Source organism: Petaurus breviceps, unplaced genomic scaffold (genome assembly GCF_028583685.1).
Source record: "Petaurus breviceps papuanus isolate PSGF00001 unplaced genomic scaffold, PetGlider_PUasm1.0 174, whole genome shotgun sequence".
NCBI lineage: Eukaryota > Metazoa > Chordata > Mammalia > Diprotodontia > Petauridae > Petaurus > Petaurus breviceps.
In genome coordinates this window covers 25,615,325-25,639,310 of record NW_027185761.1, presented here as the reverse complement: position 1 = coordinate 25,639,310, position 23,986 = coordinate 25,615,325, and the positions used below count along the sequence as shown (strand labels likewise).

Sequence of the window (23,986 nt, the reverse complement as noted above, 5' to 3'; positions counted from 1 at the left end):
TTTTCCGTGGTCTAGATTAGAACTACAGCATTTGTTCTGAGGTGTCTAATTTAGTCTGTAGTCCAAGTTTCCTCCAGATATGTGGGTAGGGGGTGAGGGCACGGTAAGGAAGAGACCCCACAGTCAAATCTGCAGGAAGTTAACTGTCTGGGTTTGTTTGTATGTTTTTTTCCTTGTGATCATGTGATTTCACACTTCTCACCTGGATAACTTGCCTTTTTGTCTTTTGGTAGCTTTGAAGGACTGCTTGGTAATAAACATGCATTGCCCTGGGTCCTAAATCTATCTAATTTCTATTGCTTTCCATTAGAGCTATCTTAGAAGTGTGACCCTGATCTGAGTTGAGCCTGGGTCCTCTTCTTTGTTGATGATTTGAGCTTCTAGAATTTGGGAAAACAGTGCATTTCACAAGAGCTCCTAAGGTATAATTGACTTCTATGAATTTGGGCTTAGTTCCTCAGTCTGATTTCCCAGTGAGGTTCCCCAAGAATAGCCTGAAGTGTAGCTGAAGATTGCTTTTTGAAATCTCAACCAAAAGCAATCAGAAGCAAGGCACAAGGGATTAAATGGAGAAGTTGATGTGTAACCAAAACAATTTTCCCAGGCCCATCTTCTCCAGGCTCCCTTTTCAGAAGGGATCTTCCCTATAGAAGTCCTGAATATGAACTTGACTTCTCAGGTTACCTGAGTCTCTCTTAAGGGCACAGCAGCATCATTTGCCTTCTGAGGACTTTGTCTGGCTTGGACATGTAAGAGAAAGCAATATGACATGGTGCGAAGAGTGGAGTGCCAGATTTGGACTCACAGACCTGAGTTGAAGTTCCAGATGTGTGACATTGAATGAGTCACTTGTATGAGCCTTAGGTTCTTCATATGTAAAATGGAAGTGATATTTTTTACTACCTACCCTCACAGGGGATTTGAGGGCCAAATGAGTTAATGTATGTATTTTCTGCCTCTAAAATGTTATTTTATGTAATCTACTGTTACTAAGATTATTTGAGGAACTGAAAGTAGACCATAACTATCTAGTTCAAAAGTGTTCTCTCTAGCACTGGGTGTTGGTGAGGTTTCCCCTAGATTTAGCACAACAGATGTTATACATTCCTCTTTCTATCAACCACAAAGTAAAGACCTGGGGAACAGTGGTTTCTAATTACCCTACAGTAGTGTAGTGTGTAGGGTATCTCAGCATCCAACCTATCCAAGATCCCTTTGAGCAAAACATCAGTAGCCTGTCTTCCTTCACTACACCCTGTTCTGATTCGGAGAACTACACCTGAAGGCTGCCTCATATGTGCCACTTCTACCTGGACACTTTGTGAAGTGTTCAGTGGGAATCTTTCCAGTGACGAAACTAAAGGAAAAAGGAAGAAGGGAAGAATAGTCAGTGTTCTTTAAGTTAAAGTTCTAGCTTTACAAGTGCTGACTCTCTCCTGAATAGCTGAATGATCCAGAGTGGGAAGACATTGAATTAGATGCTGAGGTTAACCATACTTGATCCTCCAAGGCTAAGAATCTTGGCTTTTAGTCCAGGTGAATCCTAGAAGAATGCAGCTCCCCAAAGGGCATCTTTCTTATTCTCTCTTCTTCTTTCAGGCTGTGAGTTTTTCAAGGAGTATAAGGATCGGGATTACACAGCTGAAGGGCTTGTTTTTAACTGGAAACAGGTACAGGAAATAATTTGTAACTAATTTGGGATTTGTGTGGAGGAGGGTTTAGTGGAGGCCAAGAACAGCCAAGGGAATTTATTTAAGAGGAAAAATCTGCCCTCTCTCTCTTCTCCCCCCAACCCATTCTCTCTACTTATTGTCTATTTCTTTTTTCCCTTTTTGACCTCCTCATCCTTGGTCCCCCACCTTCTGTTATTATTAGAGAATACTTGGCTCCAATATCCTTGCCCATTCTCAAGCTGATGTGAGCATTTCAGTCACAAAAAAAGAAGAAATTATCCTCAGCAACCAACGTGTCATTAGGGGTAGGATTGGGTTCCTTCCCCATTCACTAAGGAAGAAGTTCAGGAGGTTACACTGTAAGTTGGAGGCTTAGTGGGAGCTGATTTTTGCCTTTAGCAGGTCACTTGCCAGCCTGAAAATAGTTCCTCATTAATAATTAACCAACTCTACTTTTTAAGCTATCACTGGATCCCAGGTATCCATCCTTTGTAACACTTGGATAAGAGAAGATAAGGGTCTCTTTTCATACCCCCGAGGATGGTTCCTGTAAATGACCGCTCTATCCTTTCATGTATATTCCTGTGCTTGTTCTCACAAGTGTCTCTCTATTCTCAGGATTATGTTGATGCACCATTAAGTATCCCTGTCACTCTGACTCGTTCTTTGAACATTGACTGGAGTGAGTACCAGGTAAGGGAAGGATTTGGGGGACACAGGAAACAGCTGAGAGTAACTCATGAGCACTTCTGGTAATCTGAACCAGATCGGTCCCACAGAGGGGAGGAGGAGGGAGAGACAGATGGTACAGAATGGGTTTGTGCCTAACCTGCTTAGGATTCTGTTCCTCATTCGCCTTCAGTACTAATAAAAGTTTCTCAAGTGGATTTTCCACCCCCACGCCCCCAGTAGACTCCATTTCCACCGTCTATACTTCTTACTGGACTTTGACAGTCATTCCACTTTTGAATTCTGGTTGTTCACACGTCTTCCCTCCTAGATTGTCTGGGAAGGACCATGGCTTATTCATCTTTGTGCATCTGGCATTTACATGCTAAGTGTTGGATGAATGAATGGAGCTGGACTAGCCTTGGTGGCATGATACCTCTAGGATAAAACACAAACTCCTTTGCTGGTCTAAAGCCTTGCACAGTCATGCTCCAGGCTTATGTCATGTTCTTCTATTTCACACATGCTATCGACCAGCCATCTGGTAGACTTGCTGCCTCAACTCCACATGACATCTCCTGCCTCCCTGCCCTAGGCTGTTCCTTGTGCCTGGAATAGATTTCTGCCTGTCTTTCACATTTTATTAATCCCTAACTCTTTAGCCTTTAACTAAAATGCTGTATCTTTTCCTAACCTACTTTGTTAGTACCTTCTCTCGCTCAAGTTATGTGCTTGTATCTTTACTTGCTATCTTCTTATCTACTCAGTAGAAGATAAATTTGAGGGCTGGGACTGTCTTATTTTTGCCTTGATATCTCTATCCATTATACATGGTAGAGCTTAATAAACAATTTCTGGCTTGGATTTAAAATCCCTCCTTCCCTTCCCTCCCTTCCTCCCTCCCCAAAAAGGGGAGCAGTGGAGGACTAATGTACCTTGTGGCCAGGAGTCATGAAAAACTGCTTGAACTAATGAGATTATATGGGCTTTGAAATTATTCCTGCTTCATTGCCTCTTATTGAGGACACCTGATGTGCAGGTACACCAGAAATCTTACTATGTGCATGGTGATGGCATACAGCCCACGTTGGCCTGACTGTGATCAGGATTAAACACCAAGCAGCATTATTGACCTTACACTTGCAACTAGCAGTCATCGGTGTTACTCTTCTTCCTTCTGCCTTTGACCTGCTGTGTTCTTATTAGGTAGAAATGAGTAGTTAGTGATATTAGAAGTGTTTCACATAGAGCTTATTCTCTCCTGTTACAGAAAAGGATGAAGGCAAGTGTGCAGAGAACATTACTAACTGGCTGCTTTGTTGCCAAGTGAAAAGTAGGGATTGAGGTCCAGAGTTGACGGTTTTCCGTAGACAGAGCCCCAAAGTAGGCATGGATGCCTTTCCAGATTTCCATTCTGGACTCCATCCCAAATTATTCCCAGTCAGAACCCTGTCCCTCAGTGACCTATGCAGAAATCAGATCTAGTGGTTATGCACTAAGGTTTGCAAAACTATTCATTGTTTCTGGAGTAAGTCACATCTTTGAAAGGCTGATATCCAAAAGCTCAGAGGACGGTAGCACCCTCCCTCTAAAATGACTTCTGGCTTGCCCTGGTGCTCCTGTTCGCGCTTAGTTGTTTACCTGTTGCGTTGCTCCCCAAGAGCTGGGACTGGTTTTTGCCTTCCTTTGTATCCCCAGTGCTTATCACAGTAACCCTGTCTCATTTTGTTGCCATTGGTGTGCTTGAAGGCAGGGTGCAGGAATCTGAACCCTGACTACTTCCTGCAAGGTAGCATGCCCAAGTGGAGAGATCTTTGGACCCCAGAGTCAGGAAGACCTAATGTTAAATCTCTAGTGAAAAGCTTAGTAGCTTCATCAAGTCAGTTTCCTGACCTGTAAGATGGCAGTAATAGAACCTACTTCACAAAGCTTTCGAGAATTAAATATAAACATACATAAAGTGCTTTTTGTCAGCCGTAATACTCTGTATAAATGGTATTTATTATCAGTGTGACCTTAGGAAGGTCACTTATGGTATCTGTTTCCTCCTCTGTGAGGATTAAATAGAATGATCTTTAACTTTCTTATGACCCCAAAACAGATAACCTTGTTCCTACAGAGCCGCTTTTTCTGCAGCACTGACTCACCCATGCCATATGGGCTCACTTTTCTTCCAAGGGTCCCTGGATGGAAGAACTAATTCTAGCTACAAGTAAATGCTGTTTCCTCTGGATGTTTGTCCACTGCAGTAGATAGACTCTTCCTTGTGTGATCAGCACTTCGTTGCTGCAGGGAACATCAGTACAAGGGGACCTTTTCAGGGGAGATAGAATTTTAAGGAAAAACACATCCTTTTGTCCTTTTCTGGCTATCAGATTGAACAGTGACATCAACCAGTTGCTTTATCCTCCATCCTCCTAGTGACCTTGAGCAGCGCAGCTGCAGAGAAGCATAGTCTCCTTCTGTGGGAGCTATTTCTCTTCCTGCATAGGCATTGTGTGAAGATGCTTAAGCGTATGTATTCTGGTTTGATTGTCCTTTTGGTTCAGTCAACATCAGGACTTGTACCCTAGTCAGAAATAGGTGAATTTCATTGTCCTATTTTAGATGACCTCATCCTTACTCTGGGAATAATAATAATAACACCAATAGCATTTGGACAGCACTCATGTGCTAATAAGCACCATGTTAAATAAGCACTTTGCAAATATTATCTCAGTTGATCCCATCTGTGACCAGTGAATAAGATCCTTTCTTTCTCTGAGGTTCTGTCTTCCAGTGTGGCAGTTTGTTGGTTGGTATTAATTCCTAGCCCATGTTTCCGATGCCCTTGGTTAACTTGCTGAGCTGTTACCCAGAAGCAGTGTTTTTGACGTACCCTGTAACCATATAGTACCTTCACATGTTCTCTGTGAGGTTTGGAGCTTCTAATTCTCCAGTCTTCATTTAGCCCTGAGCCTCAGCTTCTCACAATCTCCCATCTTTCTTGACCTACCTTCAGTATTGATGAAACCATACCTTCTTCCCCTCCCCAGTTCTCTGAAAAATGGCAGCTCAGGAGATAGCTAGCTGTTCACAGGGATGTGTCTGACATGTTGAGCTGGAGCAGTTGTGAGACCCCTGTGTGTTACTGCGGGTAATGACTTTATTAGCTCAGAGCCGCAGTGTCTGTCTCTGGAGCTGCTGAAAGTGGGTCAGACCTCTCCAGGGGCCAGGGAGGGTCAGGTAGCTGAGCCTGCTTTAAATTCCTGGGAAAGCCATTCCAATTACAGGTGGTGCATTCATTCTGGCCCCTCTTGGGAGGCTCTCCTCTTCCTGGTATTCACCTCTGTATCCATGCAGCTGCCTAGCTCTGATAAGCAGTTGTCAGGACCTTGCTTCTGGTGGGGAGAAGGAATAGTAAAACTGGGTCAGAACCCCTGAGGAATTTAGGATTCTGAGCAGACAGTGTCTTCTGCGAGGTTGGGATGGGGCAGTCAGTCGGGAGAACCTAGCTCTGTGGTTCTGCTTAGTGCCGTATCTGCAGAAAGAAGTTAAGGTTGTCTCAGCCTTTGCCCCTCATTCTTCCCCATGCTCATTACCTCTTTCTGGTTAAAAGGGAGCAGAGAGATAAGGGGGTACATCTATTTGAAAGCAGCCCCATTAAAGGATGTAGGACCTTGGGAGAGTTAGGATTAGTGATTTCTTCTTTTTTTGGCTTGGGTTTTTTAAGCTAAGAACATTTTGGATTGCTAACTATAATTTATGGTAATAAGCACAATGAGTAGATCTGATCAAGAACAAGATCATTTGTACATTTTGTTCAAAATGTAAGCATCTCCTTTCCCAGACTTCCCACCATTTCTAACCATAGGCCTCATGTCTCCTTTCTTTCTCTTCAGAGCTGGGACCTGGTGCAACAAACCCAAAACTACCTGAAACTGCTGCTTTATATAGTCAACAGTGAGGGTAAGGACCAGTCCCCAGTTTGCTACTCCTTGGCTCCAGTGCCCCCTTCTTTTTCTCATGCATACAACCCACTCTCCTCACACACAGCTTGTACTTTGAGGCCCTGGAATGCTTCCCCAAGGCATCCTGTAAGCAAGCTTAATGGCTGTAGGCATTCTCCACTGAGTTATTTAATGCCCTGGAAAACTGTGCTTAGTACACAGAGTTTCTTTTAAACTCTTAACAACAAAGTATCAATTGCTAAGGTATAACTTCCTTAGGTCGTGAGTATTAGCATTGTAGTGTGTTAAATTCTTTTCCCATCCCCACCCAGCATTCTCTCACCTTTTGGCTAGGAAAGACAATTTGGAATGGGGTAGAAATAAAGTAAATTTTAAGGCCAAACTCTTTGTGATATATAATGCCTGGTTTTAAAATTTGTTTTATTTTTGTATCAGTCATTTCCAGATATTAACATCCGACACCCCCTTAGGCCCCCAAGGGAGTCTTTCCTTGTAACAAAAAAAAATTTAACAAAACTAAACTAAAGCAACATGTATCAGCTGTATCCAATAGATACAACATTCCACAAATGTAGTTCTGTTTTCCCAACAAAGGAAGGGTGTTGCATTTCCTCATCTCTTTCCTGGGGCCCCCATTCCTGCTTATTGTTTGATGTAATTAGCTCCTTAGATGATTAGAATTGGTTTGGATTTAGCCTTGGCCATATTAGCATTGCTGGAGGAGTATCCTTCTCTGAATTATTGTAGTAAAATCTTTTTTTTTTTTTTGCTTTCTGTAGGGCAATTGGGGTTAAGTAACTTGCCCGTGCTTACATGGCTAATTATTTTGTGTGGGTGTTAAGTGTCTGAGGCCAGAACCAAACTCAGGTCCACCTGACTCCAGGCCAGTGCTTTACTCATTGCACCACCTAGCCACCCCCTAGTAGTGAAATCTTTAAGACTTCTTTAAGGGATGGGATTCTCGGGATGATTGACATTCCTACCTACTGGTCAAGATAGCCACAGATTCCATTTTTATTACTGCTTGTTCTCTGGTTCTCTTTTGGGCCTAATCCCCCTTGCTTCTTGATCAGATGACAGCGGGCTGTTGGTGCACTGTATTTCAGGCTGGGATCGGACACCTCTCTTCATCTCCCTCCTACGCCTTTCCTTGTGGGCAGTAAGTATAGACTAGGAAGCCTCACAAAGTTTAAAGTGCCTAGCATTCAGTACCTTGGGAGACTTTAGAGGATTTATTTCTCCCCCTACTACCACCACCCCCTTTTTTTCCCCTTAGAAAAAGTGGATATTTGATGGGATATTTAAGCCATTATGAAAGAACTTGTGCCTCTATTTCTGGGGACATTGATCTCCATTTGCTTTTGCTCTAGACCTCTGGATTGGTTCACTGGGACCTTGTGGTTTCTGTTCTAGTGAAAGTGGGTGACCTTCATCTGCTATCCGGGTCATAGCTGCATACACCCTCATGGGAAGGCTATTTTCTGATATCTACACTCTATTCCCAGGATGGTCTGATCCATGCAACCCTGAAGCCTGCTGAGATCCTCTATCTGACTGTGGCTTATGACTGGTTTCTCTTTGGGTAGGTCCTACATGAGCATATGGGAGATTATGGGACCTACTTCCTGTTGTCACTATGTATTTAGTTAGCGGTCATGTTTCTCTCCCTGGGAATGGAGGAAGCATCTGTACCCTTGGAATAGGGTGCTGAGATATAATCCAGCCCTCATCATAGGGTACTACCTAGAATGACTTCACATTTGGCTTCTTAGTTTGGGCCCCTTTGTGAGTGGCCTCATTTCCCTTTCTTTCTTCAGACACATGTTGGTAGATCGACTCAGCAAAGGAGAGGAGGTGAGTGTTACTTTTTGTGTATCCATAGAATGAATGGGGCAACTTTAGCCTTAAATGTCTTCTTGCCTAGAAGGAATAGAATCCACTGATTCTCTCCCCACCCCACCTCCCCTTCCTTCTTTGGTAGAGAGGTTTCTAGCTTGGCTCATGCCAGCAGACCTGAGATTTTGTATTAGGGGTCCCCATCCCAGATGAGTTTTCCTTTTTCTGTTCCTTTAATTTCTCCAGGGATCTTTTTATCTTACTCTGTGGTTCTGTGTGTGTGATCTCATCCCCTCTTGAACCCAGCTATTTGATTTCTCAATTCCTGTCTCCCATTATTCCTACATCATACTTGCCCTCTTAGACTCTTTCTCTTCTTGTCTCCAATTCACTTGTCTTACCATTATTCCTCTTTCATAATTTTTTAACATTAAATAACGATTCTAATCATGTTCCTTGAGCAGCAACCACAGTGGAAGGGTTAGGACGTTTCACCAAAGTCTCATGACCTTATCTGCAACTACTTCAGGATCTGAAGACCTTGCCTGTTCTCTGATTACTCCCAGTTTGGTCTACATTTCCTCTTCCTCCTGAAATGTTAATCAGCAGCAATATCAAGCCAGTCAATATCACATCATCCTCCACTGATGACAATCTTAGTTCCTTTTTAGTAGTTGAGATATATATGTGGGTGTGATGTTTTCCAAGCCATTCTGTTTGTTCCTCCTTTGCTCTTTGTCCTTCCCTTTGGTTTTTCTGTTGTCTTTCTAACTCCCTTCTCCTTAAGCCTTCTTGAGGCTTTCTGCTCTCATTCTGCCTTTCATGTTACCTTTTAGTCCCTTTCATACTTGCTTACATCTCTTGACTGGTAAAGGACTCTTAATGCTTTTTGGTTCATGGGTTTCTGCCACTGGTCAAAGTCTGGGACTTTCTTAAAAGGATTCAGTTGTTTTAAATGTTCTTTTCTGGTTCCCTTCCATTTTCATTACACCTGACAATTACAGGGTCACTCCACATCATACCCATTCTCACTTTGCCCAGAAGAACTTAGTGTGAAATGGGGTTCCCTGCTTTTGTACACAGAGTTCAGCTTTAGACCAAGTAATTTCCGCACCCTCCACCCCAAGTAATGTCTCATGGGAGGGCCTGTTCTGCTGGGCATCAAACTCCTCAAGAGAGAAGCCCGGGAAGTTAGGGTGGGAGAAGAAAGGAAGTGGCTGAACCGAGGGGAAGAAGGGTTCTTTTCATCCAAATGATGGGAGGGAAGAATCTGGAACAGTTTAGTTGAATAGATATTAACTAAATAACTTCTAACTGTAGACCATTTTTCAGCATTTGGGGAGAGCCACAAAAAGTTTAGATAAGGTGCCTGCCCTTGTGGCACTTACTATGGTTTAGTAGTGGACTGGGATACAGAAGAGGAGACATGGTGGAGTCATTTGCCAGACTTGAAGCTAGGGAGAGAGAACTTGACATATTACCTCTGACTGTATGTGATCTGTGGATGTGACCTCTGAACCTGAGTTTCCTCTCCTGTAAAAGGGTTGGATTAATCCTACCTCTCAGGATTGTTGTGAGACTCAGTGAGAATCTCTAAAAAGCACTTGGTGAACCTTTAAGCAGTATTTGAAAGCCAGTTATTGTGTAGATACTGCATAGGTAACCAATGCTAAATAATGGGGTTAGGTATAAAACTCTGCTATTGGAGAGGGAGGAGAGGAGATCAGGGAAAGCTCTATAAAGGAGGTGGCGTTTGAGTTGATCATTTCTGTCCCCTCCTAGCCTCAAAACCAGGTCCGTGATTCATGTTGACAGTTTAGCCTATCTGTCCCAGAACTTTCATAGGACCCTGACTCTAGGCATTAATTCATTCCTCTTAGACACTGTGACCTACATACGTCCTTTATTTATCTCTGCAACAAGGTCTCCGGTTTGGGGATTTGGAGGGACCCATTGAAACTATACTGTGACTCTAGGCCTGATTCTCCTTCCCCCATGTTCTGAGGGGGCTGCAAACCAGCAAAGGGTCAACCTGATTATTTCCTCCTTTCTACCATCACCATAAAAACCCCTCTGTTCTCCTGCTCCTTGTCAGCACTCCTCCTGCTGTGTTCGTTAATCCCCCCATTATCTCCTTCCCCAGCTGTTCTTCCCTGAGATTTAAAAAAAAAAAAAGCTTCTAATCCTCCTACCCTTCTCAACAGCACAGAAATCATGTGGCCCTTTTTGGTGGCAGGGAATGTGAAACCTGGGGAGTTGACAGGTGGAGCTTGAGAAACACTGACCCAACCCCTTGGTCTGTTGGGAGAGGAAAATAAACTGCCTTTCTCCCTCCTCCTGCCACCTCTTCTTTCCATTCCTGCCCTCTGGTCCCTAAGTCCATCTTTCTGACTTTATTCTATGAATTCCAAATACTATGTACCTTCTTAGTAAGTCTGTCTAGAGCCTGGCTTGGATCACTTTGTGTCAGTCCTAGAGGTTGAGTCTAGCTGGTTTTGGAGACTGGAGGTGGGAGTGGAAACAGGGAAGGGGAGGCCTCCAGTGCATAGGAAGAGATCCAGGTCTCTACAGAGCCTAATGTTCTCACTCCATGGACTGATTTTGTGTTTCCTGCAGATTTTCTTCTTCTGCTTCAGTTTTTTGAAGCACATCACCTCTGAGGAGTTCTCTGCTCTGAAGTCACAGAGGTAAGTAGTCTGCTACATACTCTGTCCTTGCTGTCTAGGTCCTGGCCACTTGTACTTCTTTGGTCAAGGGGAAGGACCCCAGTGGCCTGACCCAATTCTTCCTTAATTTATTGCAAATTCAGTAGACCCAGAAATGGAGCAGACTTCAAAAGCACCCACCAAAAGGTCCCCTGGATTCTCTTGTCATCAGAAGGATCTCTGGTCACTTAACCCCAATTGCCCTCCAAAAAGGGGGAAAAAAAAAAAAGATCTCCGGAGTAAGCAGAGCTCAGGAAATGTCTTGAGATCCCGTAAGGGAATTTTTAGTGTTGAGAGCAGTGTGCTAATGAAGAGACAGGAGTTGGTCCTTAGACCCACTGTCTTGTGGTTCTCATTGCACTGTTACCATGAGGAAACATGAGCCAGATCTTCCTCAATCTCTCATAGTTCTTACCTGTGAAGTAGTTTTAATATTGTGATAACTAGATTTAAACATACTTGATTTATTTTATAGTCCTATAATGTTTTTATCAAAACATTATTTGGAGAAGGGGGGGGCATAGGCTTTACTAGACTTCTAAAGAAGTCATGCATGAGGTTAAGAACTCTTCACTAATTAAATTGAAATAGTTATCAAAATACCAAAAAACAAGTTCACTGATCCCAGGTTAAGAACTACTGGTTGAAGGCCTGTAGAAGTCACATTCTTTCTGCTGTCTCTCAGAGATTTCAGTTCATAGTAAACAACAGAATTGCCTGGCTGGCTGGTTCATCTCTTTTTCAAGATCTATAATCTTCATTTTGGAAATTATTATGTTACTCAGAATAATATCCTAACATAAGCTTAATAATCTCTGTAGCCACATTAAATTTGACCATATGTAAGTTCATACCATCATTCTACTTTATAATTGGGGAAAAATCAGCTTCCAGCTTGGGAATCTGGGACACAGTAAAGGCATTGTATCATCATGGTGGCTTTCACATTAGTGGTCACTAAGCACCTTCAAATACATTATCTCACTTGATTAAGGAATCTTGACCTTTCAGTTGATGGCTGCTACAGAACTCCCACCTAAGGTAGACTGAGGTAGGTTAGCTCACCTCCATGAAGTCCAGTCTCCCAGGAAATATGTTTAGATGCTTTGTCTGACTCTGGAATGCAAATGTCTTGGGAGTTAGAAGGTATGCTTTCTATTCCTGAAATCCAAGGGGTTCATCAAGCATTATTACTAGCCTACTTTGTATTAGCTCAATACAAATACAGAAAATGAAAATTATCCTTGCTTTCAAAGCATTTGCATCCTAATGGGAGAGTCAGGTATATAGTTAGCTTTTATATAGTGCTTTGAGGTAGAACAAATATGCAAAAAAATAAATACAGGGTAGTTAGGAAGAAAAGGTACTAGCAGTTGGGGAGATGCTTCATGTGGTTCTTGAACTTCATCTTGAAAAGAGGTATTTTCTAAGAGAATTGAATGGAAAAGAGTACTTTCCAGGCATGGGGGACAGCACTGCAAAAATAAGAGATGAGTGTTGTATGCAAGGAATAGAGAAGGTAGCTGTAGTAAGATTTGGCATCTGATGGGTTAAGGGAGAATTAAGGGGTTGAGATAAAGCCAAGTTTATAATCCTGGCAGAATGGTGCTACCTTTGACAGAACAGGAGTGAGTTGGAGGGTGAGAAAAGGCGTAATGAGCTACGTTTTAGACATGACGAGTTTGAGATCTCTGAGACATTTAATGTAGAATGTTCAGGAGCCATCAGTGATGCAGTTTGCAGCCTAGGCTGCAGTCCGATTACCATGGCACTCGGTACAAGTTGATACTAGACCTAGAAGATGCCCAGAGGTTACCTGGTTATGGAGAAAGGTTAGCTAAAGAACCAAGCAGTAATTCTGATAGCTTGAAGAACTTGTCATAAAGCTAGCCATTCTTATTTCACTGGCCCTTGGCAGTTTCAGGATCTGCTCGTGTTCTAAACAGTTAACTGGGAAAGGAGCAGCTAGGCTTTGGCCTTAAAACTTGCTGATTCTCCCATCTGTGCTGTAGATCAGTGTCTCTTTTTCTCTCCAGAAGGAAGAGCCTTCCAGCCAGGGACACGGGCTTCACTGTAGACGACCTTTGTATCATGAGTGAGTTGTGGGGCCCCGGTCTTGGCAGTATTTGCAGATGGAAGCCCCTATGCCTAGCAGTAGCAGCAGGGGTGGAGATGGCACAGGGTCCTTGGTGCCTGGCAGTGTTGGCTTTCTCCTCTCAAAAATGACTTTTTTTTTTCCCCTTGTCCTCTTCCAGAAAGGAGGGATCGAGGTAGCACAACCAGCCTAAGTAGTGATTTCTCTCTTGTCACTGAGAGTTCCCCAGGAGCAACTGGGAGCTTCCCATATGAACCTGTGGACCCAAACTCAGCAGCAGCACAGACACAGGCAGCTTGGTAAGATGCCAGTCTGGAGCTAGCCCCAAGTATGGCAGTAACTATAACTAGCACAGCTGGGGACTCGGCTGGAGTACCAAGAATAAAAGGGACCACCTGTGGGTAATGTACAAAACGAAGCTTTGTCCCCCCGGTGACTTGCTGCCCCCTCTAACGCTAGCCATCTGCCGAGGGCCACCACTGTGGCCAAGTGCATACCACACAAAAGATAAGGAGTCTCTTTGTAAGATGCTATACCTGCTGAGAGTCAGTGGATGGACAATACCTCTCCTCCGGGGAAAAGGGGAAGTAAAGAGATGTCAAACAGTCTACTAAAAGTCTTGATTCCTTATTTCCTTCCATCAGGAAATGGGGAAAAGGGTTGGTTGAAAGGACAGGTTTTGGGTGGGTCAAGAAGAGGGAGCAAATGGAATAGTACTGCAGGAGAAAAAGGGAAGCAAATGGTGCTAGGGTTTGGAGGAGATGGAAGACATCTGGTCAGTGTTTCCTCTGATTGAGTAGTCATTCTCGTATATGTGTGTGAGCAAAGGGCAGTCCATGTTCTAGTATGTCTCTTTCCTAATATTCTTAATTGTTAATATTCAGGGCTAACTTTGTGCCCCTAAGCCCATGTTGACACGTATTTGGTATTCTGTGAGGCACAAGTCATGCTCAATATACAAACCTCTCCTACATTGTTTTCTTTTGGGAACTTAATTCTGAGACTTTGAAACTAGAGAGATAGAGTTAGAAGAACATCTCCAAGTGACTGCTTCTTGCTCTGCAGGAGGAAGAGTCATACATCTTCTCCCCAGACTGTGCCCTGGAACCGTCCCCAGCAATCAGAAGACAGACAGCCTTCCTATCAAGGGATTGTGGAAGCCAAGTTTTCCAGTTCCTCATCCTCTAACCATTCTGACAACTTTTTCCGCACAGGAAGCAGTCCCCTGGAAGTCCCCAAAACCAGGTGAGGAGTTCAAAGGCAACAGAGCTGCTTGTGGAGCCATCTGTGTACTGCATGCAGCATCTTTCCCCTCTTAGCTTTAGCTACTAATCTTATTCTGCCATCCAGGTGGTTTTTGAGAAGCGTATATTTTACCATCTCAAAGAAGTCCCATTGGTGTGAAAACCACATAAACAACTGGAAGACAGTCATGACCAGATAATGTCTGAGGTGATATCCTCAGAAAAAGGCATTGGTATGGGTGTTGTGCTTTCTTCAGGGACAGAGATCTAATAATGTGCCAGTCATGGCTTAAAGCCCAAGCATCTAAAAAACAAGCCTCTTATGATGAAACAGTGTCTTCAGGGTCAAGAGACCTAGTTTCAGTTCTGCCTTAGGCAAGTTACTTCTTTCAGGGCTTCTACCTTCTTAATTTTGAAAGGAAGGAGTTGAACTAAAGAATTTCTCTGTTCCCTCTCAGTAGAGAGAAGGTAAATCCAAGTCTAGACCCAGTCAAAGAACTGAATAGTGTAGATGTGGCCGACTGGTGAAGGAGCACAGGGGAGTGATGGGAAAACAGTGAGTTAAGGAAAGAACATCCAGAAACACTGAAATGGACTTGAGAATGATTACTTGAGTGTTTCCCAAGGAAATGATTGTATGGTTAGAATCTGATTTCATCTGGAAGAGCATTTGACTCTTGCCAGCTTCCCATCCTGCTTGCCATTCTAAATTCCTTCTTTCCCTTCATGCTTTTCCCTAACATAATCAGTTTGAGAAGTCATTATGGCCTCCCTGTACCCTTTGCTACCCTGACTTTAATAGATCTTCAACCAAAGTTAGATACATTCCCCTTCCTGTCTTTTCTTTGGACATTGCATGGACACAGTGGACAAATTGTCAAGTACATAACCCCCGAGTTCAGATTTCAGAAAATCAGTGCAATTAATGCCTCCAGATTGGACTCTACAAAGGGATCCAGTATACTTAAAGCTAAGGATTAATCTTTAACACAGGACACTGATGTGGATCAGAGAACTGGATAATCTTGGTCGTCTTCTGTGTAAGTCTATTAAACTTATCCTGTCTGGCCTCTCCCTGTAAAAGGCTTAGGATGGCTGGAGAGGAGGGAAGTGGGGCTAGGATGGAAAGAACCACAATCAGGCAAACAAAGTAGCCACCACCACATCTGCCTTCTGACTTCCCAGGTTGTCCTGAGGGTTGGATTGGGGTCCTGGCTTTAGTGCCCAGTAGGGTCAGTGCTGTCTGGGAGCATCTTCCCTGAGTCCTTTGGAGATTTCAAGTGTGTGTTCTCTTTCATTTTTTATGAGAGTGACACACAGTGGAGCCAGAATCTTTTAGGAGCTCTGTTGACCAAGCTGACAGTGGAAATGGGTCTTGTAAAACTGAGTTTAATAAAATTTTGTTCATTTAAGTCATAGTAATATTGCAGGGGAAAATCAAATCAAATCTTGATTCTTCATCAGTTGTCATGGTTCCTGATAACAGCTCCTCATCAGTAAATATTTATTTTTCCTGAATGCCTTAATTAAAAAAAAAAACTCATCAAAGAGACCTTTAGTGTATCTGTTCATAAAAGTAAAGAATCTTTTTGTAGTATGATAATACTATATATAGTTTTATATATTCCATGACATATTACATATATACATACATATTTGTGTATACATATATGGGGGAGATGGTAAATCAGATTTCTCTATCCCTAGTTTTCTTTAAATGGAGCCTACTTTTTAATAATCAAAATAATGCTTTTCATTCATTTAGCTACTAGAAGAGAAGAATCTGCATGCTGTTCTCTGTTGCTGATCATCCTGTTAGCAACAGTCACTGTAACAGCATCATTGGAGCCCATGTTCAGGGATGTGACTGAATCTATGATCAGGCCCTAATGGTTGGAATGACTCTTAGGCTGTCTCCTGAGGAGAGGAGTCCCTGGGCACTCATTCTGGCACAGGAACTTTTGCCACATGTTTTATGTTGTAATTGTTGGTCTCTTCTGTCGGGCTTTTCCCAGTGACCAGCATGGTGTCTCCTGTGACAAGGGGGAAACAGCTATGCAACAGACCCCTGCCAGGAATCCGAGCTGCCATCTACAAGCTGGGGTCTGAAGGTTGTTGGCCTGGCGTTGCAGGTAGTCCTAGAGATCTGGATCTTGTGTCTTTTTGCCAGTGTCCCTTGGCCTAATTTGTTTTTATAGACAGAAGTTAGTTTCTACTGGTCTTTCTGGGAACATCTTTTATGCTTCACAAACATTAGACTGTCTCGATGCCCTGATTACTACACTGGATTAGATGATCAGAAATGTCCCTTGATTATGAAAGGCCTGGAGACTTTGCTGGCTGTAAAAACCTCCTGAAGAATACCTAAGAATTTTAGTTTGATGCCTTGATGCCTATGTTCTTCTGGTCCTGGGGAATTGATTTTGTGCCTCTGACATGTTTGTATGCACAGCATTGGAAGGCATCCCAGCAGTCATATTGTCCAACCAGATAAGGAGTTCCTGTGACAACACACCCAACAAGGGTCCTCCAGGCTGCAATAGCCACCCCCTCTTACTTGAGGGTTGCTGAAATTGCCATCCTTCTATCCAGCCTAAGTTTGCCTCCTTCCAGCTTCCACCTTTTGCTCCTACTTCTGCTCAGACAAGTCTAAATGTGGAAGTACTCGAAGAGATCTAGCGTGCCGCCTTCTCCCCCAGTCCTCATTTGGCACAGACTAAATTCTTAGGCTCACAGTATCACTTGGATAATAATTATTGTAATAGTTAACACTTATACAATTCTTACTATGTGCCAGGCACTCTGCTAAGAGTTTTGCCATTATAGGCATGGCTAGGTGGTGCAGTGAATAGAGCAGAGTTGGGAGGACCTGAGTTCAAATCTGGCCTCAGAAATATAACACTAGCTGTGTGACCTTGGGCAAGTCACTTAACCCCAATTGCCCTGCCCTGCCAAAAAACAAAACAAAACAAAAAAAAAAGTTTTGCCATTATTTCATTTGAACCCAACAACATCCCTGGGAGGAAGGTACTATTATCATCCCAGTTTTACAGATGAGGATACTGAGGCAAACAGAAGTTAAGTGACTTGCCATAGGGCAGTTCATTAGTGGCTGAGACCAGATTTGAACTCAGGTCTAACTGACCCGGGGCCCAGTGCTCTGTCCTGCCCCTGGAAAGGGGCTGCTAAAAAGAGGAAGGTGCCCTTATGACCCATACATATTGGGTAAGGCACAACCATTTTGGTCTTTAGTTTTACTGATCTGAAAGAATTAGAGATTCTATAGGGTTCTTTCTACTTTAAACCTATTATCCTACTTCTACAGTGGGATGATTTTTTTAATAAATCTTCTAGCCTGCCTTACGAATGCATGCCAGTGAGGAAGAGTTCAAATGCCATTCTGTTCAACACCTTTGATCTGAACTTAGAAGGTTCTTTTCAAACTCTGTCACTGGAAGCCAGTTCCGGGAGACTCTTTACTTTGGTTGGGAGGTCTGATTGGATTACTTATAAGGTGCCTCCTCCTGACCCTCCAGAGACCCAAACTATAGAAGGAACTCTGCTTATAAGTCAGGGATCTTTCTGAGACTCCTGTTTCCTCCTCTAAAGTGGGAGGGAGAGAGAAGGCATGTGGATGGGACCAGAGCTGATTGCCTTTTTTTTTTTCCAGTTCTGATATTTTATGGTTTGTCTTTTTTTAATAAACATTATCTTTTCAGGATCAATATATTAACATTGAGGTCCTTGTCACAAATAATTGCCTGCCTTTAGGTGCAGCACTGCACTAACCAAACAATTGGGAGGCATATATTTTTTAAATAAACCTTTGTCTATATATTATAAAACAACTTTGCTGTATACCTTCAAAGGTGTAAAGCTTCACATTTGAAGGACATGAACCCTTTTGTTTGCAGCTCTGATAAAAGGTTGCTAGGAGGGAAAGTCTAGGCTTTTGTTAAAATGAGGTTATTTGGACTTCATTTACTATGTAGGCTTTCCATTACTCTGGCTAATCCATGGCCTGCTGCACTTACAGGTAAGAAGTACTTCCCTCGGCTCTGCTGTCAAGAAGGAAAAGGAGCCAGGGAAGAATTTTTTTCCCCAGACGTTTCTTTTTTTGTTATTCTAATAACATAAAGCCTTTTGGTGCAGACAGTAGAGGGTGTCCAAAACCCAGAACTGAGGACTTGTCCTAAAGACGTTCACAACTTCTGGACTAGAACATTGTGACCTTGTTTAAACAACTCCACTTGGAATTCTGGTGATATGGAATTCCATGATCCATCTTGCCAGTAGTTAGAACAGTTCTTTTCATCCTCTTGTGGGTGAGGTCTCCTTCTAATCTTCAGACTTAGCTACTGTAGTCCAGCGTGACACCTCAGATTGCCTCTGCTCTGCCAGGGAAGCACTGTATCTTGGAACTATCGCAAAGCAAACTGAAACTGATTTGTTATCCTCTGTAAAGACATGACTGGAAGAACTCATTTGGAATTCTCATTAGCAGTATTATTTGGAAATCAGGTTTTTCTGTTAAGCAACATTTTCAAAAAGGGGGGGGGGGGTTGGCCTCCTGAAGTCACATCACCCTCCTGCTCTGTCCCAGTGCAGGCTCATCTCCATGGATGTCTTTATTATATCCTGCCTTTCTTTCTTTTCTGTTTTACCTGCTGCACAGCTAATGACTGCTTCGATGCTGGGGAAACAGAAGACAGGCTGATGATGGGGCAAGTGACGCTGGTCACTAGGACAGTAGCCTTGGCTAGTTTTGAGTTCACCATCTTCCTCCTCAGTGTCCCTCTGATTCATGTAGAATTTGCATTGTCTTGGAATATAATTTGATTCAAACACTGAAGTACATACAGTGCACAGTAGTTACACTGGGCAGAATACAGAGGTAACATGTTTAGTTCTTCAGGGAGCTGATTCCATATGTGCTAATTTTGATGTGTCTGAAGTTTCAGACTTTTTCACTGGCAATTAGGGATGGCTAAAATTCCTAAGTATTCCAGCCTCCAAACTTAGCCAATCTGACTTTGCTTCTCTCATTTTATTTCTTTTTTTACTTATTAAATATTTAATTTTTCTCAGTTTCACATGAACAATAATTTCTAACATTTTAAAACTTTGAGTTCCAAATTCTCTCCCTCCCTCCACACTTCCCCTCATTGAGAAGGCAGGCAGCTCCACATAGGTTATATATGTGTAGTCATGTAAAACATCCATAATAGTCATGTTGTGAAAGAAAACATAGATTTTTTTTTTAACTCAAGAAAAATAAAGAAAATGGGGGAGAAACAACAGTTGTTTCATTCTGTATTCAGACCCCATCAGTTTTTTCTCGGGATGGATAGCATTTTTCATCCTAAGTCCTTCAGAGTTGGAATGGATTATTGTATTGCTGAGAATAGCTAAGTCATTCACAGCTGATCATCTTACACTGTTGCTGTTACTTTGTACACAGCACATTTCACTTTGCATTAGTTTGTATAAGTCTTTTCAGGTTTTTCTGAGAGTATTCTGCTCATCGTTTCTTAGAGCACAGTAGTGCTCTAAGTGCTCATCGAAATTACATCCCAAAATTTCCTCCCCAATTGATGCATATCCCCTCAATTTCCAATTCTTTACCCCCAGAAAAGAGCTGCTATAAATTTGTGTGTGTGTGCATATAGGTCCTTTTCCTTTTTGTTTTTTTTATCTCTTGGGATACAGACCTAATAGTGGTATTCCTGTATAAAAGGGTATATATGGTTTTATAGCCCTTTGGGCATAGTTCCAAATTGCTCTATAGAATGGTTGAATCAATTCACAACTCCAACAGAAATAAATTAATGTCTCATTTTTCCCACATCTCCTCCAACATTTGTCATTTACCTTTTCTGTTCTAATATCTGATCTAATAGGTAGGAGGGAATACTTCAATTTGTTTTAACTTGCATTTCTCCAATCAGTAGTGAGTTGGAATATTTTTTCTTATGGTTATAGATAACTTTAATTACTTCATCTGAAAACTGATTATATCTTTTGATCATTTATCAATTGGAGAATAGCTCTTATTTTTATGAATTTGACACAGTTCTCTATATGTTAGATAAATGAGGCCTTTATCAGAGAAGCTTGCTTCAAAAAAATTTTTCAGTTACTATTGCTAACTTTTATTTCCCTCCATCATATTCCCTCTACCTCTGTTTATTCTAGTCTCTTCTCTCACCCTGTCCCTCCTCAAAAGTGCTTTGTTTCTGGTTTTCCCTTCCCCCATTCTGTCTTCTTCTATCACTACTCCCCTTCTCTTATCCCCTTCCCCTTCTATTTTCCTGTAGGGTAAGATAGATTACTATACCCCATCGCCTGTGTATCTTATTTCCCAGTTACATGTAAAACAGTTTTTAACATTTGTTTTTAAAACTTTTAATTCCAAAGTCTCACCCTTTCTTCCTCCCTACCCACCCTCAATGGGAAAGCAAGCAATTCAATATAGGTTATACATATGTAGTCATGTAAAACACTTTGATAATAGTCATATTGTTTCCTTTCACCCTGTCCCTCCTCAAAAGGGTTTGCTTCTGATTATCTCCTCCAATCTGCCCTCCCTTTTATTACCACCACCCCCTTTCATCCCTATTTTCCTGTAGGGTAAGATAAATTTCCATACCTAATTGAATGTGTATTTTATTCCCTCAAGCCAATTCCAGTGAGAGTAAGGTTCACTCATTCCCTCTCATCTCCCCCCTCTTTCCCTCCACTGTAAAACCTTTTTCTTGTCTTTCTTATGTGAGATGTTTTACCCCATTCTACCTCCTCCCGGTACATTCCTTTCTCACCTCTTAATTTTATTTTTTTAGATATCATCTCTTCATATTCAAATTCACCCTGTGTTCTCTATATATTCCCTCCAACTACCCTAATAATGAGGAAGGTCTCATGAGTTACAAATAACATCTTTCCATGTAAAAATGTAATGTCAATTTTTTCCCCTCATGAATTACACTCAGTTTTGCTGGGTGGGTGATTATTGCTTTTAATTTACTTTCAGTGTGGAGGGCATAGTGTCCCAAGCTTCAGGGGTTTTGTGTAGCTGTTTAAGCCTCTACAGCTGCCAGTGATTCAGTCCCCTGAGGGACCTGCTCTGGGTTTGCTGGGGCCCAGTCTGTGCTGACCCGGCCTTTGATGAACTTCATGCCTCTCTCGGCCTGATGCAACGGACCTTTCCTGACAACCTTCCAGGTTGTCTTGGACTGGAGATTTGTTTCACTCTGTCTTTTTGTGGGTTTTGCTCTAGAATTTGTTTATAGAGTGAATTTTTTTACAGGTATTTGGAGGGGTTTTGGGGAAAAGCTTTGGTAAAGTCCCTGCTTTTACTTCACCATCTTGGCTCCACCAACTTTCTTATTTTTATCAAATACCTCTTCCCTCAAGAAGATTGAGGCTAATCAGCTTTGTTTCCAAATCTTCGGTGATGGTGAGGGAAGAATGCTTATAGCAGAAAGCACTTAGCCAAAGACTCTGACCCTTCATTTAGCATCACTGAAACTCAACCCAGTGCAGCGGCATTGGTGCTGGATTTGTTTACTTGGAGAAAAATCAGTGTTCTCAAGAAACTCATTGACCTGCAAATTATGGCCAAAGTATCTTGTCAATCGCTGGCATCAGCCAAATTTTTCAAAACCAAAGACTTGTGTTTTTTGTGACTCCATAGAGAATCACCATGAATATCCAGATCAGCACAACTCTGATTGGAAAGTCTTAGGGAATTGGTAGTCCAGCCACAGGGGTGGAGAAGATCTGCTAATTCAGCACCAGCTTAATGGGAATTATACTTGAACTCTTACATTTAGGTCTTGATCAGACAGTGCTCACTAGTTACTCACTTGGCATGGATGTCTGTGCCAAATAGCCCAAATTAGGTACTTTGATGGTTAAGTGGATTTTTTTTTTGTAATTACCTTACCTTAACTTTATTGCCAGTGTCTAAAATGAGGCAGTTCTACCTCCTCAAAGATGGATAAACTGGTCTGGCATAGGTTGCCTGCCATATCAAGCTTACAGAATATAGCATCTCCTAGCTTCAGGTTTAACAGCTGTCTCCCCAACCCCTGTGCAGATCACTTCTAGACCTGGGCAAGAGTAGAATATTCCAGACGGGCAGATACGTGTGTGTGGTACACTAGAATTAAGGGAATACATTCATTTCTTATCCTGGCTATGTCGGGTGGGTTCTGTGTTGCTAGCCTCTTAGGATTAGAATGGTCACAAGGAAAACACTAGGCAAATGCAGCTCTGCCAAGCTTTTCTGCCCTTGTTTCTGAGGCCCAGAGATCCTTCCCACAGTTCTTATTTTCTTAGCATACAGTGGCTAAGCCACAGCAACAGTAACGAGAATAAAGGGAAGGACATCAAAGAATACCCTCCCCTAGGGATCTGGAACTACCTAGACAGTACAGACCTTATTTGAATTCTGCCCATACATACCAACCACACCTGCCTGCATTAGGTCTCACCCAGGAGGTAGATAGTAAAGAGGGCTGCCCTAGTGTGGTTTCAATGAGGGGTAAACTGATCTGGGGAGGGGCTACTTGTTTCTCCATAACAGTCTTCTTCCTCTTCTCCTAGCTCCCCAAAATAAAGCTGTCACTCAGTCTCCCTGATTTTTATTATGAATGTCTTTGCAAATGGGCTAACCCAGATACTGGGATTATTGCTTCTAAATATGAACTAGCTTTTGGAAGGGCTGGTAAGTTGCTTGTGCAAACGAACTATAGTCAAGTCTTAGGAAGAACATCCAGCCATGTTTTCTGCCTTCCCTTTCTTGGATGCACAGAGGTAGTCATCCCTCTCAGTGGATTTTCTATGGACTCTTTAAGTCTCTGGATCACTCTCCCATGCTCTTTTTACCATATGGCTTCACACCTTGTGTCTCAGCACAGTGAAAACCATTTCTCAGGTGAAAAAGACCAGCTTGCTTCCTTCTGATGCTGCTAAAAGACCTCTCTGAATCACAAGATGCCAAATCTCCCTCCTTGATTCTGCCCGAGTCCGCAATATGTCATTCTGCTGCCAAATCAGCCAGGAGTTTCTTCAACTTGTGAAATCTTTTTCAGTCATCCAGTCAGGATGCCAGCCACCTCTTGTATCCATGTAGCCATTGATTTGGGGCTTGGTGTCTTTGGGTCCATGGGTGATCTGGCCTGTTAATGTTGTCCCACCAGGCTTCTCTATGTCAGAATCCCTTGCATGAGGTCTTCCTTCATTTAAGCCCTTCCTGTAGGATCAGCTTTCTCAGCTGCTACCCATCTGGCTTCTTTTCACTTTGATGGAGATACTGGACTTGCTCTGACCTTTCCAGAGCCTTGATGCCCAGAACTGATTTAACCTTCTTCCCTTTGCTCTGTTTAACCTTGGCCACCCTCATGGGGCTTGGAAGAAGCAGGCATGTGACTGATTGGCACTGATTGCACCATCTCCCCTCTCTCTTGTTTCTCTGCCCCAGATCAGAGGACCACTCCTTGCCCGGATCCTCCATCTCTACAGACTATGGCAGCTGGCAGATGGTAACGGGCTGTGGCAGTATTCAGGAGCGGGCAGTCCTGACCACAGACTCCTCTCTCCCTTTCAGCTTCTCGGATGAGCTCCCTAACAGTTGTCTGTAAGTGCATTGAGAAGGCAGGATGCTGCCCTACCTGTGCTGAGGCTAGTGTATATAGAAAGAGCTTATTTATCTGGGAATACAGAGATTACCTGAATCTTACCTGCTTCTGAGGGAAGTGTTCTGTTCCTGACTCCTCTTGGTACCTGCCTGGAAAGTGTTTTTGTGTACTGT

The 23,986-nt window shown here is 42.7% G+C and overlaps 1 protein-coding gene across 6 annotated transcripts in view; it reads left to right on the top strand.

Annotated features, from left to right (window-relative positions):
* MTMR14 (myotubularin related protein 14) overlaps positions 1–23,986 on the top strand; it is a 52,707-nt gene that overhangs the window by 23,992 nt on the left and 4,729 nt on the right. For 2 of the 6 annotated variants that reach the window (XM_069084003.1, XM_069084001.1), the window contains exons 8-18: positions 1,600–1,670; positions 2,292–2,366; positions 6,224–6,290; positions 7,366–7,451; positions 7,798–7,874; positions 8,110–8,146; positions 10,745–10,815; positions 12,870–12,928; positions 13,089–13,227; positions 13,994–14,173; positions 23,657–23,812. In XM_069084003.1, coding sequence (XP_068940104.1) covers positions 1,600–1,670; positions 2,292–2,366; positions 6,224–6,290; positions 7,366–7,451; positions 7,798–7,874; positions 8,110–8,146; positions 10,745–10,815; positions 12,870–12,928; positions 13,089–13,227; positions 13,994–14,173; positions 23,657–23,812 — 1,018 coding nt within the window. Of the gene's footprint in view, positions 1–1,599; positions 1,671–2,291; positions 2,367–6,223; positions 6,291–7,365; positions 7,452–7,797; positions 7,875–8,109; positions 8,147–10,744; positions 10,816–12,869; positions 12,929–13,088; positions 13,228–13,993; positions 14,174–15,937; positions 19,256–23,656; positions 23,813–23,986 lie in introns of those variants that run through there. The other 4 variants (XM_069084005.1, XM_069084004.1, XM_069084007.1 and 1 more) reach the window with 3 other exon arrangements.